This window comes from Zea mays, chromosome 2 (genome assembly GCF_902167145.1).
Source record: "Zea mays cultivar B73 chromosome 2, Zm-B73-REFERENCE-NAM-5.0, whole genome shotgun sequence".
In the NCBI taxonomy this organism is placed as follows: domain Eukaryota; kingdom Viridiplantae; phylum Streptophyta; class Magnoliopsida; order Poales; family Poaceae; genus Zea; species Zea mays.
The window spans coordinates 189,640,449-189,659,116 of NC_050097.1; the positions used below are offsets into that span (position 1 = coordinate 189,640,449).

The window sequence follows — 18,668 nt, forward strand, 5'->3', positions numbered from 1 at the left end:
ATTTAACTTGAGTATAGGAATCGTCGTACTATCAAGGGGGATCCATAAAGAAGGTTGGTGTTGGTACTAAAGCTCAAAATCCTTGATCTAAAACTTCCATTTTACCCTTGTTAATCCTTAGTGAAAGTATGTAGTACAACCTTTTTAAGTCTATCTTGGCCAAAATTGCTCTCTGGAAAATACTGGTTCAGCCGGACACTCAACCGGTTCTTGTCTGGTGGAAACAGATTCAACCGGTTTTAAAACAGGTTCAACCGGTTTTTGCATTGTTCACCTTTTTGGAAAATACTGGTTCAGCCGGACACTCAACCGGTTTTTGTCTGGTGGAAACAGGTTCAACCGGTTTGAAAACAGGTTCAACCGGTTTTTGCACTATTCACTTTTTTCTGCCAGTCTGCTGTGTCAGCCATTTGAAAACCGGTTCAACCAGTTTTTGGGCAGAAAAGTCAAAAACGACTAGTTTTGGAGCCCCACCTATATATACTCACTCCTACCTCTCTCCCCACAGAAGAGCACGACCAAAACCCCATTTCTAACTTGAAGAACACCTCCCACTCTCTCACACACATCTCTTGCCTCTCCCATTTCAAATCTTTGGAGAGAAATCATTGAGTGAGTTTGAGAGCTGCGGTTTTTGTGCTTCATCTCCAAATCTCTCTTGCTCTTCTTGATTCGAGCTTTGGTACTACATCGAGTTCTTTGTGGATTCATTACTCTTGGAGCTTCTAGCTCCTAAACGACTAGGTGTCTCTTGTGAGTCTCCAAATCTTGTGGAAGACCACAAGAAAGTTTGTATTACCCGCTCATTTGAGCAAAGATTATTGTGTGGGCTTGACCTTTGTGGTCGGCAAAGGGAGGATTAGGGTTGAAAGAGACCCGGCTCTTTGTGGGCGCCTCAACGAGGAAGTAGGGCACCTTGGTGGTGTGACCGAACCTCAGGATAAATCTTGTGTCTCTTGTGTTCTTGTTCATTGTGCTTATACATGTTCTTCGTTCTCTCACCATTCCATGGAAGATTTGTTCATATCTTTTTGGTGTGTGGATTTTGAGAAGTGCCCTTCTTAGATCTACTACTTTGAACCCTGTGGATCATTTAAAACATCTCATTTCCAAAGTTAACTGGGTGAATTTCGAGATCAGTTCAGTTTTACCCAGTTTGCTTCTAGTTTTTGTTGAAAAAGTTTTAACTTGCCTATTCACCCCCCTCTAGGCAACTTTCAATTGGTATCAGAGCCTAATCCTCGTTCTAACGCTTAACCGCGTGAGTAAAGATCATGTCGGGGGGACTAAGAAACGAAAGTGCTTCTAAGCTTGAAAAAGTTGAGGTTGCCTCGACTTCATCTTTTGTTACAGATGTTGATCCTAGGGCAATAGATCTTGCCATGAGAATCGTCGAAAGGATGTTCCTCAAAATGAAGGAAAATGAGGCAAAGAACAAAATTGAAGAAGAAAATGATCGATGGAGACCAAACGACGAATCCACCTCTTCACAAGGTTCGTCTTTCAAATCCACTTCTCATATGTGCTTTATTGCTAATGGGAGTGACAGTGAAAGCGAAAGTGAGGATGAGGAGGAGCAAGAAAGTGATAGTGAAGATGAGGACGATCTTCAACAATTCTTCGCTCAGCTAAGCAAGAAACATCGGATGAGCTTGCTCAAACTCATGAAAAGAGCGGAAGAACAAAAAGTAATGCTTCATAAGCAAGAAGACTTCCTCATCAGAAAAATCGAAGACTTAGAGAAGTTGACCAAAGAGCATGAGAAGCTAAAGTGCTCTCATGATGATTTGGTCCAAAGGTATGAAGACATTTCAATTGAGCAAATTATAGTTGTTAATCATTCATCATATATTGCTCAATTAGAAAATAAAATGCTATGTTCAAGAACACGATAGAAAGGCTAAATATTGAAAATCTAGCTTTGCAAGAAAAACATGATATGCTTGTGTGCTCTCATAATAAATTTATGGATTCACATATCATGTTAGAAATGGCTCATGAGGTTGTGTTAACTAATTTGAAATCATACCAACCTCACATATGCACATGTACTCAAGTAGAAACTATATTATCATGTGCTAACAAATGTTGCTCTCAAGAAAGCCAATCTTCCATTGAGCTAGAAATTTCAGGAATTAGTGATATTTCTATCACACAAGAAAAATAAAGAGCTCAAGGAAGAAGTTAGAAGGCTAAGAACGAGCTCAACTCTTTTGAAGGGAAAGTGTCATGCTCAACCTTCTCAAGATAACTGTGATAATATGGTGAAAGAGCTTGAGAAGGGGACAACCATAGCATGCACAAAACCCCTTCAAAAGAATACCAAGCTTTCCAAGAAGGGCATGAGCAAAATTCATGGTAAGAAAATTAATGCTCATACTATTTGCTCTAACAATGTACCTATGTGCTTCAACAAAGAAAGATCAAAGAGAAGCGATAGAAGGTGCTATGGATGCAAGGAGAAGGGTCATGAAATTGATTCATGCCCCCACATGAAGAACCAAAACCTTGCACGATCAAGAAAGATGACCATAAAAAAGGATGAAAGCAAAAGGCAAATGCATTGCAAGGACAAGCACCGCATTTGTTACAATTGCCGTGAAAAGGGTCATCTATTCAAGGTTTGTCCAAAGGGTAAAACTCCTATGCCTAACTTGGCAATACATTCAAATATGCTTAGGAGACCCAAATTTGACTCTTGTGCTAGAAAGGTGATGAGTTCACCACATTCTAGGACCAAGGCTATTTGGGTGCCTAAGTCCTTATTGGCTAACCTTGATGGATCCATCATGAGATGGGTACAAAAATGTACTTAATAATTTTTGCAGGTACCTAGATATGATATGAAGCTTTGGAGTGCTTGAGCGGTTTAACTCAATTCTTATCTCAAGCTATCAATCTTACATTGACTATTCTTTTAAGATTGGCCCAAAGATGAATTGAGTTGTTATATCACTAACTTCATATTCATCTCTAGCAAGAACTTGTGTTGTAGGGAATAAGGATTAATTTTTGTGGGAATCAAGCAAAAGGCCTACAACTATAGGATATCCAAAGGATGGTAATAATTAAATCTTAAGTGCACATTGCTTTTAATTAGTATATTCCTTTGTGTCTTTTGTAGCCACAAAGGAAAAATGAAGCACTTGAGAATGAACTTAAAATATTTTTATCTTGCTTTGGAAAAGATCTAATTATATGGTAGATTGCAAGTTCATATTTTTATATTGTGACAATCTACATGCTTTAAAATTGGTTGTATGTATATTGTGGCATATTTCAAGTTAATCATCATATTATTGCCATGACCTAGACATAAAGAGTATTATCCCATGTTCTTAAATGAATAGAGTGCTAAGTAAGAAATTCAAATTCTTAAAGCACTTATCAAAAGGGGAATTCTCTATATGACTAGAGTTGTGAGACTAATGTTTTTATCTAATTGTTTATGTAGTTTCACAACATGAGAATGTGTTTCCCAAATGGAGTATGTCATTAAACATTCAAAGAAGATCGAACCAATACTATGTGATGTATTCATTCTTGTTTAAATTGGTTTTGAGTCTTCTACATTAATCACTCACCATGCTATGAATTAAACTTGCCATGTAAACTTAATTAAATAATCATGCTACTTTCATCTTTTTTACAATTGATGTTATGTGTGATGCTTGTAAGGGTAATTTAGTTCATATCATGAGGTTTCCTTGTTTTAGTAACCTTCTTGTCATTCATATACTAGAGGTTGCTAAATAGGAAACTATTGCTTGTGTTACTAATACAATCTCTTTTAAGATATTTCATAGAAATTCATAAGTAGAGATTGTGCTCTTTCAATTGGTAAAATCACAAGCTTTAAAGGTTAATCTTCACCTAAAAGAAAGATTAGGAATGCTCAAGGCAAAGGTATGGAACAAATTGCTTCAATTGGTAGTTGATCAATAGTAGTTCCTTCCAAGTGGCATTCTTTCAATTGACAATAATATATTCTATGGAAAGGAATGTCAATATGAAGGTTAAATTTCTTTTGGCTTAAATTTGTAAATTAGTGCATATTGTGAATTCACTGCTCCATGTGCATTAACTTAAAAGGAATTTAATTTATGCCTTTAAGCCTCATAAATGATGATTTGTTTGCCATTCATATATAGATATCATCATTCATTAAATACTTCCTTGTACTACTAATAAATCTTTTCAAAGTGTTTTATCGACTAGTTTTAAAAGGAAAATAAATAACAAAGAAGGAAGTCTCCACAAATGATGAAAAGAAGAATACTAAGATGACACCACCACAGATAGTAAGATCTGTCAAATTGGTATAACAAATGGTACATTCTATGTGGTGGTAAGTATTCTTTGGCATAAGTTAATTCATTGCAAATTTGTCATGCCTTGACCATGATATGTAATATACTCCTCATGAGACTCTTAACTGAATTGAAAGTGCATGTGGCAAGTCATTCAAATACTTGATGCACATATCTAGTGGGAGAACATTATATATCTTGTGTCATAGAGAATAAGTTTCACTTGAGTAAGCTATACTAAGACAATCCAAAATGGTAAATTTGTATCTCATTCATACGGATTGTAATCTTTGTTTTCTAAATAGCTACTCTTGATGCAGTTTAAAATTCCCTTATCGTTAATTCTAAAAGTGCATAAGAATCTTTTTGTTGATATTCATCACATACATATGCACTAACATGGATATGTTTTTTAAATTGTAAAAGGTACAATTAGTGATCCATACTCTCTAAATTTTGGAAACCCATATTTTGATATCTTAGAAATCTACTTCAATCGATATCCATATGCTTCACATTGAATTGGATCACTAAGTTGTAAATTCCATGCATAACTTGTCTTTATGATATGAATGCTTGTGAGACTAACCTTGATAAGCTAGGTGCACCCAAAGTCAAGGTAGGTTCATCATCAAGAAGGCAACACAACGATGTATTAATAAAAGGAGAAAAGGCTCCTATTCTTAACTCTAGTTTTTATCTATGTGATTAAATATTGACTTGAAACCATGTAAGATGGTTGTCAAGTATATGTGGGTGCCTACACAAAGAGAAAGGCCACAATAAGGATTGTGTGGGTACTCAAGGCTCTTACTACTAATCTCAAAGGACCCAATTCAAATTGGGTACCAAGATATGAAGCTTAAACTTGTTTTGCAGGATCACTCCTTCTATGGATCAAGTTGGGTGCTTGATAATGGATGTATAAATCATATTTGGAGATAGTAGCAAGGGTGGTAACAACTGAATCTCAAGTGCATATTATTTTTAAATCTTATCTCTTTTGTGACTTGTGTAGCCACTAAGGAAAAAGAAGCACTTGAGGATATACATCAATTGTTGATTATGAAATAAACGTCCAATTGGAAGATGAATGAATATTATCATATGGTCAACAATCCAAAATTATGTGACGTATTCTCTATCTAGTTAATTTGGATTTGATTCTTCTATATTAGACACTCACCATAATATGGATTAAGTCATCCCTTTAGACCTCATTGAACAACCATGCATATTATCCATGTCATTCAAAATATATTGTGCATAAGGGCTCAAGGGAAATTTAGTCCATATTATGAGGCTTCTCTATTTTAGCAACACGCTTGCCTTTCACATATAAAGGGTTGCTAAATAAGAAACTAGTGCTTGTGCTACTAATGCCATCTCTTGTGTTGAGTTTATCCATAGAAAATCTATGTTAAGAGATGGTGCTTGTTTTAAATTGGATAAATCACAAGCTTAAAGGATACTATTCAACTAAAGTAAGATGAAGTTGATAAGAGGCCAAGGTATGAAAACTTACTCTCATTCAGTTGCTTTAGTATTCTATCCTTAGTGGGATGTACCATAGTATAGGTTAATTTTCTTGCAATATAAAATGTTCAATAGTGCATATAACTTTGACATCAACTATATGTGTGCACTAATTTAAAGGAATTTAGTCTATCCTTTTGGGTTTCAATATTGATGATTCATTTGTCATCCACATATAAGGATAATCATTTGTGAAACCCTCATTGTGTTTTTAATGCTCTCTTTTCTAAGTGTTTCAACAAGGTCCTTCCAAGTGCTTTCAAGATGGATTGAAAATCTATGGATATAAGAGTCTTGGTTCTTTCAATCATTGAGTTTCAATGGGTCTCATATCAATTATGATCGAACCAAGAAAAGATGAATAAAGTTCAAGATCACTTGGTTGGATGAAATCATAAAAGAAAAGAAAGCATAGTCATTCAAGAAGGGAGTTACACTTTTTGTCAACCAAATAATGAAGATGTAGTGACATATTTATATGATATCCTTCATTATGAGGTTTGAGGTTCATATTAGCATGCTTTACCCTTTAGGATTTCAATTGATATACTTACAGTTCTTAAACTTTCAATTGGTTTGATTTTCATCATCTATGTAAAGCATGTTATGTTAAACCAAGATATAGCTCAAACTTCACCTTTAACCTCGTATTGTTGATGTGCATAAGTGTACTTTGTGTACTCCTGCATGCACAAATTGAGGAAGAGTTTAGCCTATATCTTGTGAGACTAATGATTTCTTTCAAGTTCATGTTGTGTAGTCTCACACCTTAGAGAACATCAAATGAGGATGAATGGTTCCATAGAAATGAAAATGAGTTTCTCTTGAACCTATCAAGGTAATGAGTTTCTCTTGATCGTTTGAAGAGGATAAGTTTCTCTTTGAAATGTCAAGCCTATCAAAAGCTAAGATGGAAATTCATGATTATAATGGAGAACATGTGGCATAAAACAAAGGTGTCATTCCATGAACTATTGTATTACATTTGTGTATCTAGGCTCTTACAAGTTAGTGTATGCATGTATATGTAATATCTTAAGTCACATCATAAGGTTGCACTTGAATCTTGGCTTAAAATATTGCATATCATGTCTATTATTATACCTTTTGATTATGAGCAATTCCTTAAATTGGTGCAATTTCATATTTTTCATACTTTATTTGTACCAAGGTTCAAATTGTAGAACTTAATCCCCCGGCCTCACAAGTCCAAGTGCATAAGCTAAACAAGTATTCATCACTTGTATGCATATATTTAGGGGGAGAATAGTCTATAATTTGAATCTTTGAGACTAACTTCATTTCCAAGTCTATTATGTGTGTAGTCTCAAATTAGAAAGAAATCTTCAAGCAAAGACAATCGCTTCCACTGCAAAATTTGATGGGTATCAAAGATTCTTTGCTCCAATAAATGTATCTTCTATACATTTCATAAGAGAATGAGTTTCTCTTGTATATGCTACTCCAATGTCATCTAAAATTGGTAAATATGTATCACATTCTTTTGGATTGCAAGTGTCTGAAGTAGCATAGCTTATAAATTCTCTTGTCTAGAACTTAATTGATTAAATAGTGCACATGTTCCTTATGTTGCATGATTATGTTCAATTGATACTCCTTGTATGCCAATGGTACTTTAAGTTGCAAATAAGTACTCTCAACAGGTATCAATTGAATTCATTTATATGTGCACTAAAACTTGAGGAGAACTTAGTGTAATATGCAATTAGTGATCTGATTATCTATCAAATTGTATCAATTGGTGGTTTTCAATTGATATTTTTCGTACATGATCACTAGTTGTATAATTCATACTTGTGCAATTTTCATGCTGCCTCTTGTTATGATAAGAAAATGCTAGGTGACATCTATACTCTAGGTATCAAGATTTATCTTTCAATTAGTATGAAAATATTCATTTGATATCTTGGACCTATGTCACAATTATGCCAACAAGAGATTGCAAAATGAACTCTAAATACAACACAAGTGTGGAACACCCCTTTGAAAAGGTAAAACGCAAAGGTACATCACTTATGACACTTCTCCATTACCTTTGTGCCATATAAGGACCCTTTTCATGATAGTGTGTTCAAATCTTGATTAATCATAATTTCTACCCTTTATATTCTTTATATCTTTTTTTGGAGATTTATGACAAAGGGGGAGAAATTGTGCATTAAAGCTTACCTTTAGTCTTATGTAACTAAGTGTAAGAAGACTTTTGAAAAGGGGGAGAAATAATTGACAAAAGGGGGTTGAATCATAAGTAAAACATAAGATGAAGGAAATTGATGAGTGCATAATATGTCATGAGCATCACGTTTATTTATGACACAAAGCACCCTATGAATAGTATGACATAAGTTGTCTTCACTCTTTGACCCAAATATGTGCTTTTGGCATTTGAGTACAAAATTGGTATTTTCTGAAATGCACATATTTAGGGGGAGGAAACTATATCATAGGATTCAAAATATTATTTATCAAATCTTATGTAATCTTTAAATGTGTTGTCATCAATCACCAAAAAGGGGGAGATTGAAAGTGCATTCATCCCTTTTGTGAGTTTTGGTGATTTGGATAACAACACATTTAAAGGTCTAACAAGTTTGCTAAGTGTTGAACAGGAAATTCAGTATGATGAACATACTTGAATAGTGTATAATGATCAGTGAACAAGGTTCAACACAAGGTCAAATAACCAATGAGACAATGCAAATGGATATAATATGGTCTCTATATTGGTTTGAATATATGGACAAGTCCTAAGAAATCACTATGCATAAATATGATCATAATAGAGGTTGAAGTGATTAAGAGGATTGGTCAAGCCAAAGTGAATAAGATATGAGGAATCGTGAATTGGCTTGACCATATTACTATTAGTCCATATATGAATATATGAGAATCAAACTAGAGCTTGATTGATCTTAGCAGTTATATCTAGATGACATTCAAGCAAGGTTCACAATACTGAAGAAATGATTCTCTCAATGGATGCTCAATAGGATGTGACTCAAGAATGGCTTGATAGGGTGAAGATAGCAAGGAAAGGGCTTCGAGGAACTAAGCGAAGGTGAAGGTCAAACGACGGCTTGTAGACGGAGGTACCATGGCTAAGGTGAAGAAGAGAGTACTTGCACTAAGTCGATGAACTAATCAGCTATAAAGAGTTACAACATGTTGATGCATCAGTAAGGTGATTTGAAGCCATGATTTGAACTCATATATGGTGAAATGGCAAAAGTCACAGGCTCGATTTGTGTTTGCTTCAAAAGGTGAGACAAAGATGTTTGTGATCCTTATGAAGCAACACCATGGAGAAATCACACTTGAGACACCAATGACTCAAGGAGTTTACTTAATTATATTTTATTTAACTTGAGTATAGGAATCATCGTACTATCAAGGGGGGTCCATAAAGAAGGTTGGTGTTGGTACTAAAGCTCAAAATCCTTGATCTAAAACTTCCATTTTACCCTTGTTAATCCTTAGTGAAAGTATGTAGTACAACCTTTTTAAGTCTATCTTGGCCAAAATTGCTCTCTGGAAAATACTGGTTCAGCCGGACACTCAACCGGTTTTTGTCTGGTGGAAACAGGTTCAACCGGTTTTAAAATAGGTTCAACTGGTTTTTGCACTGTTCACCTTTTTGGAAAATACTGGTTCAGCCGGACACTCAACCGGTTTTTATCCGGTGGAAACAGGTTCAACCGGTTTTAAAACAGGTTCAACCGGTTTTTGCACAGTTCACTTTTTTCTGCGAGTCTGATGTGTCAGCCAAAAAGCAGCTTTTTGAAAACCGGTTCAACCGGTTTTTGGGTAGAAAAGTAAAAAACGGCTAGTTTTGGAGCCCCACCTATATATACTCACTCCTACCTCTCTCCCCACAGGAGAGCACGACCAAAACCCCATTTCTAACTTGAAGAACACCTCCCACTCTCTCTCACACATCTCTTGCCTCTCCCATTTCAAATCTTTGGAGAGAAATCATTGAGTGAGTTTGAGAGCTGCGGTTTTTGTGCTTCATCTCCAAATCTCTCTTGCTCTTCTTGATTCGAGCTTTGGTACTACATCGAGTTCTTTGTGGATTCATTACTCTTGGAGCTTCTAGCTCCTAGACGACTAGGTGTCTCTTGTGAGTCTCCAAATCTTGTGGAAGACCACAAGAAAGTTTGTATTACCCGCTCGTTTGAGCAAAGATTACTGTGTGGGCTTGACCTTTGTGGTCGGCAAAGGGAGGATTAGGGTTGAAAGAGACCCGGCTCTTTGTGGGCGCCTCAACGAGGAAGTAGGGCACCTTGGTGGTGTGACCGAACCTCAGGATAAATCTTGTGTCTCTTGTGTTCTTCTTCATTGTGCTTATACATGTTCTTCGTTCTCTCACCATTCCGTGGAAGATTTGTTCATATCTTTTTGGTGTGTGGATTTTGAGAAGTGCCCTTCTTAGATCTACTACTTTGAACCCTGTGGATCATTTAGAACATCTCATTTCCAAAGTTAACTAGGTGAATTTCGAGATCAATTCACTTTTACCCAGTTTGCTTCTAGTTTTTGTTGAAAAAGTTTTAACTTGCTTATTCACCCCCTCTCTAGGCAACTTTCAGTGTGCCGATCGCCCTGTGTGCTCGACCTTGTCTTGTCGCAGAATCCCAACGCCGTTGATATTCAGCTCGCCCCTGTGTCGCCCTCCCTTCCGTCGTCCCCTGCCGTGCCCCGGACGTCGTGCTGGTTGTGGTCGGCTCTGGTGGTCAGAATCGTCACGCTGTCCGTCCTGCCTAGCCCTCAAATTTACTCTGCTCCAGCCGTCCGAACTCGCTAGCTCTTGTGCCTCTCTGCGCTCGCGTGTCACTCAGTACCTCGTCGTTATCCTACTCGCAACCAGCTTTGTCGTGATTGCTAGGCATTGCTCGACGCCCTGGCATCATGTCTATATTTGTGTTTGCCATCGTCGTCAAGTTCCTTTTGTGGTTGCCTCGCCTGCGTGTGTGTGGGAGTGAGAATAGAGATATGGTTAAAGATAAAAATGAAGTCCGAAAGTGACGCTCGTCAGGGACCTCGTCGTCGACACCTTTGGTTCTCCGTCGCCGAGTCCGTGTTTTGGATAGCAGCAACCTTGCTGTCGTCGTGTTCGCTCCAACTCTGCCTCTACGTGCTTGCCTTCGATCACCGCTGCAATTTTAAAAGTTTGAGTGAAGAAGTGGAACTCGCGGGGCACTTGCCAGGAACTCGACAGAAGACATGAACAAGAATCGTCAACGGTGACTTGGAATTCTAGTTGAATCGGTAACCGTTCTCTAGCTCGCTATTTTTATTAATTGATTAAGTCGATGGATTGAATAGGTTGTGTACATACGTATAAAGTGGTCGTGTCACGTGAAACTCAAGTTTAAAATGATTATTGTGTAAGGAGAATTAATAGCGTGAAGAATTGATTTAGTAATCCAAACGATTATCCGATAAGGCTATCGTCGTTGATTTTGTAGGATATTTTGGTGGTCAAACCTGAAATGTTTGATTAATTGTTGACATGTAAAATATGTGAGGTGTGAAATAAAATTAAAATTGTTATTTGTGAGCGATGTGGTATAATTTATAAAGTGAGGGATAAGTTTAGAATTTAATTAATTAGCTGAAAAGTTGTGTTAGGCTAATCGTATTAAATGTGTATAGTTTGTTGTTTCATGATGTTTGTGTTAGATTCAGTTAATCTAGAGAAGTGTAATCATCGCGCTTAGTCGTACATCACTAGCTAGTATTTGCTTAATGTTTTGTTATAAGTGTTTCATTCTCTTCGGTGTAGATATCTATCTTATACTCTTTATACTCGTGCTCATACATGTGCATCGTGCATCTCATGAGGACGATAAATAATCGCGTGATGCGGAAGACGAGCCAAGTCGACCCCAAGCGCGGGCTACTCCGCATGATGATGCTGATGGACGAACCTGTCTGATCAAGTGCTAGGACAAGGATGATCGTCAAGTGGACGTCGTCTAACAACACTAACCTAGTGTTATCCAGGCAAGCCCCGGTGCATTTGCCACCTCCTTGTTGTTTTAAAATCTTTATCACTTTGTTTGATGCATTAGGTGATAGGAGTTGCGTGCTAAACCGTTGATGCATTTTCTTCCTTGGAAAATTGATTACCCTTCCTTGATACCCTTTTATGAAAAGGATTTTATAATGCTTAGCCTTGCTCTAGAAAAACAAAAATATTTTGTTTTAAAACAAAAGTGATGCTTCAGTGGATGAGAATGTTTTCAAAAAGAAAATACTTATGATGGTGAATCCATCAAAGGCCTTGATGGGTTCAACATCGGAAAAGATGTACCTCTGTCAGGTACCAAACTTTGGGTTTAAATAATAAAGCTGAGACCGAGCGGTTGACTTGCACGAGAAGGGAGTCTCAGTGTGGTGTCTCAGTCTGAGTCGATTAAGGACCATGTCGATGTGGGTGTGCTGACCGAGGACCCTTTAACTGGACACATGCCTCATCATGGGTAAGCTTTGCCTCGGGCAGACTAATACCAGAATAAGACAACACGCAATGGGAGTGGAGAGATGGCGAGAGTAGCGTGTACCCTCCGTGGCAAGAGGCCGGACGGTGGTGTATCTGTGCTCTCGGTTGGCGTGAACTTGATCTGGTCTTAAGAAACCCGGCGGCGAGTTGACATATGCAAGGGTTAAGTGCTATATATGTCGTGTTATTGGACATCCTCAGCTGAGTATTAATCGATTCGGATCGCCGTTACTTCTCGGACATGAAGACTTGGTCACTGACTTACACGTAGCATTACAATGAACTTGAAGGGTTGATAAAAAGACGGCTAGTATAGGCCAAGTGCTTGAACTAGGGTAGAAAGAACTCTAGATGCAGGTAACTTTACCTAACCTGACAAGTAAAAATGGATTTTTAAGGATCCACTCATAGTAAGCTTTTCTGCAAACAGAGTCCTTGATTCTTGATAAGTCATTCCTTGAATCCCTTTTTGAAACCAGCATACCCTTAAGAGTCTTTTCTTTAGTCGGGTAAGTCTTGCTGAGTAATTGCGTACTCAGGGTTTTATTCCCTGTTGTTTTTCAGGTTATAATTTTGTGCTGCTGATGATGGTGTTAAGTGTCGATGGGCTCGGCCTTCTTATAAGTCTAAGTACTTCTTCTATACTTCTTATTGAGGATGGTCACTTGAGCTATCATATATTTCAAACTTATAAATAATTTATAATATTTCAAAGTTTATCACTTTAAACCACTTTTGTAATCACTCCGATAAACAATGTAAATTTGTTGTAACTTGTAACTTCGAAATAAAGAAATTCCGCTGCAAAATGTTGGTGCGTGTGATTTGTGTTTACGTAATCCTGCGATCCTGGTTGTAAGTGGTTTATCCGGGATCCTTGGGACACTCGGACAGATCCTATTAAGTTATCTGGTGTACATGCATAGCCGTCTGAAGTCTTTGAGACAAGGATAAGTGCATGTAAGACCAATAACTTGTGTGGTTCTACCACAGGCCTAGAGGCAAATGGATCTGGGCAGGCCCGTCGATGGCCAAGTGCCATCTGGGCAATGGCACAGGCCCCCAAAGTTAATGGGGCCACCAAAATCTAAATACTTAAAGCCCATGGCATTAGCTATTGCTGCTGCTTTGCTTATACGAGAAGGCCCAACCAGCTGGCAGCTACAAGTGCCGCTCGGCCAGTCCGTCAGATGCCCATAGGCCAGATGCATCGTATGCCAATTACCAACACCAGAGTCCAGAGGGCACCACATGAACACCAGAGGGCAGAGCGCCGCCACTGAAGACGGGATCAGGAACGTCGCGAGGACCTCCTGAGTTTTGAAGACCTGAACAAAATACAAGCGAACAGGTTCCTCTCTATTTTATAGTCTCTATTTTAGTCACGTTCCGGGGCCTCATTTTTCTGGAGACGGGCCTGGATCTGGGCGCAGCGGGCCGCGCCGCCGGTGGCCACCTGTATCTCTAATCAACGCGAGAGCATGGTGTTCGACTAGGTAATTTACTGCCGAGTTGGATGGGATTAATCCAAAACTCTCCAGATTTGCATTGTTGAAAAAACACACAGCTTGTTGGATGAGACCCATATATGCACCGAGGATGATGCCAGGTTCATCTACGGGCTTGCGAGGGCATGCTGCGCTTGAATCCTCTACTGCCTGTTCTTGTTGTTGTATGCCTGTATCACATTCACGTGTAAGATTATGAACAAAAGATTGTGTATATGGGGATATATGGTTGTGCAAAATATTGTTTTGTATTGTTTGTAGAGTAGAGTTTAAAATAAGATGTGCGATATGAAATACTGCAGGAGATAATCTAAGTCAGACACTCTAAATTGCAAACTAACACGGTAGAAACTAGAAAGGAGATGCGAAATAGACTTGTGGAAAAAGTTGTTCGTGTAATGCTATCTCTATTCCTAACACTTATTATTTCTATTACATATGGATTAAATAAGATTGAAAAAAATTAAGAATAAGTTTGACTTGCTTGGAATTTAAACTCACTCAATTCCACAACCAGCAACGGGAGTTAAGAGGGATTCCTGGGATCCAAACAGGGTATAAGTCTACATATATAATCAGAATGCTGTCTATATTCTGTGTTGCACAATTTGCTGTTTGATTTCCCCGAGTGCCGAAGTTATAGTGGCAAACGACGGCCTGCTTGAAGGTTCTGCATCCCACGTCCGGCGGATGAGATCAGTCAGGCCAGGAGGATATGCATCATGTTCTGGGAGTTTTGGCCTCAATGTTCCATTTGCAACGTTCAGCGCAATCTGTGAAACAACATTACGAACTCATTAGCATGTCAGCTTCTATGAACAAAATATCAGCCCCGGGACAGCATAGTTTTTCAACCGAGAAAGCTGAGAAAGCAGCTAGGCTTTGCCAAGAAAAAAAAATCCAAGCATCATTTCATGAAGGCTGAACAATTTATAGTCACTGTCTCGATGTTCTACAGGAGTACATACATATGATCTTCAGGATGCGAGTTTTCAGTTTTCACCTTGCTAGGTCCATAGCTTGTTTCAATGTATGGATGCTCTGCGGTTATCAGCTCATTCAGCATGATGCCGAAGCTGTAGACGTCGCACTTGTCAGTGTACGGTTCACAGCGAATCACTTCCGGAGCCATGTACACGTAGGTCCCTAAAAATGAAAAGATGTTAAAATTTGTTGGGGGCAAAGAGTTCGGGCTGCATGCTTGTGCATTGTGATCTCGTACCAGTCTCGCCGGTGAGCGCGTCCTTCCCGTCGGGCAAGAACCTGGCGTGGCCGAAGTCCGTGACCCGCGCGCGCAGGTGAGCGTCCAGGAGCACGTTGCTGGGCTTGAGGTCGCGGTGCACGACCCTGGGCGTCTGCGCGTGGAGGTGCCGCATGGCCAGCGCGACGTCCAGCGCCCTGCTCACCCGGTCCACCAGCGGCGGAGGCGGCGACGACGCCGCCCGCGGCCGCGCGCGGCGCTCCCGCCCCCCGTGCAGCCACTCCCCCAGCGTGGCCCCGCTCAGCAGCTCGGTCACCAGGAAGCAGATGTCGGGCGGGCGCAGGCACGCGCCAAGCAGGCGCAGCACGTGCGGGTGCCGCTGGCGCGACAGCACGTCGACCTCCTGCGCGAAGAAGGCCTCGCCGCTGGGGTTGGAGCGGAAGAACTCCGGCCGCACCCACTTCACCGCCACGTCGAGCCCCCGCCACGTCGCCCGGTGGATGTCCGCCGTCGTGCCCCGGCCTATCACCTCGTGCAGCTCGACCTGTTCCATGGCGGGCGGCCGGAGCACACACTGGTCACACGATGTTTTTTTTATTGCTGCGAGTTGGTGACTTGTCGTTAATTACCTCGTCCGGCGCGACGGACCAGCCGTGCTGCACCGCTAGGTCGCGCGTGGCGGCCAGGTATGGATCGCATGGCGGCGCCGGCGCCTCCGATGGGTCGCCTGCGTCGACCGTCGTCGCGGGCTCGGCCTCAGCGTCGCCGTGTGGCGGCGCGCCGTCGGATATGAGGTGCAGGAAGCCGTGCTCCTGGGCGACCTCGAGGCAGAACCTGAGGTACCCCTGCGTGCTCTCCAACCGGGCCTTGTACGTCTCCTTGAGATCCCTCTGCCTCCCGAGCTCCTCCATCAGCTTCGCGACCTTGGCAATGCATCACGGCGCACCTTGTGTGTGTGTGTGATTCTAAAGCAGAGCACGAAAGGACTGCGAAACTACAGATAATTCCATCAGGTCGTGATTGATGCCGGATGCGTGCGTGCCGTACCTGCTCGCTGGAACGGTGGTCCTGTGAGGGCGGCGTGGAGAAGAACCCGGTGAAGAGGCCGCGGAGGCCGCGGTGCTCATCTTCCCCGCTCATAGGCGCGTAGCTTGGACGATGGATCGGAGTTCAAACCCTGTAATCTGTTGAGCCCGTTGAGACTCCCCGCACAGGCTTAAACAGAGAAGGGAGTTGACGTCACTGGCATGCCATTCTTCACTGAAGGTGGAGCTCTTTGTGCAGGAACAAAGCAATTCGCGTAGCACAGCACGTCGTCGCGCCGGCCAGCCCACCAATGGATCGGCAAACAGACAAGAGCAGCGGCGATTCCACCAATGCGCAGTTTGGTTGACACGTTTGGTGTCATTGCTGCGTCTGACTGCTGCTTGTAAACTGTCTGCAGCGGTCTACTCTTTCCCTCCCCTCCTCTAACACTATTTTTTTTGAAGGATCAGGAGGGGGAAACCCCTACTGCGCATTTTATTAGAAAGCGAAAATTAAAGGTTAGGCCCTGGTCCTTTTACAATCAAAAAAAAGAAGAGAAAAAGAAAGAAAAAGGAAGAGCTATTTCTATATTTGCCACAAATTTAGCCAGTTCGGGATTGAGGTGTCGAATTCTCCCCGTGCTCTGTGAATGATTAGTCGCAATTCTCTACTAAATTCCTGAGTACAGCGGAGCACGGAGGGATCTCTGTTTGAAAACAGCCACTCGTTTCGGCTTTTCCAGATGCTCCAAGTCATAAGAATAGTGATCTCCATAGAGAAGGGAACGTTGAGCTGGTGTTTGAGGTTCACAGATGCCTCTTCAGGGTTGGAAATTCTGGGTGGGGCAATGCCAATTGAGTTCCAGCAGGCTTTCGCGAAGTTGCATCTGAGGAAAAGATGATAAAGGGTCTCCTCTCTTTGCCAAAGGCAGTTTTCGCAAGAATAGGAATCTAGCTCCATGTTTCTCCTTCTCTACATATTTCTGGTGTTTAGCCTGTTCTTAAGCCACAACCAATAGAAGACTCTATGCTTAGGCTGACACTTACTTTTCCAAACTAGTTTGTAGATAGGATGAGTCTGCATCTGGCCCATGAAAGATCTGTAAGCTTTTTGGGACGAGAATTTGTCCGATCCCCAAATGTACTTCCAGCGGTCATGAACATTATTAAGAATAATTTGCTCCCAAGACCCCTTGAGTACCAGAAATTGACCAAACGCTTGATGAGAGACAGGTAAATGAAAAAGATCATGAAACTGCTCTTGATCCTTGACCTCGTTGATAGTCATTTTTGAGTTCTTGGCAAAGGAGAAGAGCTCTGGGAAAATATGCCTCGGGATGCCCTGACTCCACTGATCATCCCAGAATGAAATTGATCTGCCATTGCCAATGACGGGGGTAGCCAGTCCTTTGAAGTTTGGCAGAAGCTTAACAATGCTCTTCCACCAGAAAGATCCAACGCTTCTATTACCAGGGAGACCTCGAGTAAGGTAGTAATTGTTCCAGATCAGATGGACCCAAGGTAAGTCGCTGTGGTTGAAAAATTTATGCAAAAATTTAATTAGAAGAGCCTCGTTCTGCGTTTCTAATCGAAGAACACCCAGGCCACCATTCACTTTCCTTTGAGTGACCGAATTCCAAGCAATCAAAGGTGGCCTCTTGGAGTTGATGTCATTTCCTCTCCACAGGCAGTGCTTTCTGAAAATATCAATTTCCTTAATGATGGTTTTAGGAATCTTGAGCGTGCACATGAAGAACATTGGTAAGGCTGAGAAGACCGAATTAACCAATTCCAGGCGCCCAGCCTGGGACAAAAAATTTGAAGAGCAAGACAGCCTCCTCTGAATCCTTTGAATAAGAGGTAAGTAGTGTTCCTTTCTAGGTCTCACCAGGCCCAAAGGCAAGCCAAGATAGGTGAATGGCATCTCGCCAATCTTACAATTGAAGGTACGGGATAAGATCACCATTTTATCCGGAGACACGTTAATAGGGAACATATTTGACTTGTTGTAGTTAACCTTCAGACCAGTAGAAGAGGCAAAAGAGTTGAGGATTGCCTTTAGGAAAAAAAGTTGCTTAGGGCATGCTTCCAAAATCAGAAGAGTGTCGTCTGCATATTGAATAATCGGGAAATCCTGTTCACCAATTTCAGGCAATGGTAGCTTGAGAAGATTCCGCATCCTAGCTTTATTGATGATGCTCTGAAGAAGGTCGGCTGCCAGGACAAACAACAGGGGTGAAAGAGGGTCGCCCTGCCTCACCCCTCTCCTGCAATGAAAAGGCTTACCAGGAACTCCATTAAGTAACACTAAGGAAGTGCCAGAGTGAAGAATGCTCCGGATCCAGTTGATCCACTTAGGGCTGAAACCTTTGTGGATAAGAACCTGGATAATCAACTCATGCTCAATCATGTCAAAGGCTTTCTCGAAATCAAGCTTGAGTACAATGATCTCTTTTTTTGAGGAGTGACAAAGGTGAATATATTCCAAGGCCCATGCCAAGCAGTCTTGAATGGACCTCCCCTTGATGAAACCATACTGATTCTTGTGAACTAGCCGGGGCA

The 18,668-nt window shown here is 40.8% G+C and overlaps 1 protein-coding gene across 1 annotated transcript; it reads right to left on the minus strand.

Moving 5' to 3' along the window:
• Positions 1-14,408: 14,408 nt before the first annotated feature.
• On the minus strand, positions 14,409-15,634 carry LOC103647466 (serine/threonine-protein kinase STY8). The gene is made up of 3 exons (XM_008672003.3): positions 15,103-15,634; positions 14,884-15,026; positions 14,409-14,653 (listed from the first exon to the last, which is right to left on the minus strand). Exons 1-3 carry the CDS (start codon positions 15,632-15,634, stop codon positions 14,468-14,470), a joined length of 861 nt encoding a protein of 286 aa, XP_008670225.1. The 3' UTR covers positions 14,409-14,467.
• Positions 15,635-18,668: the final 3,034 nt, after the last annotated feature.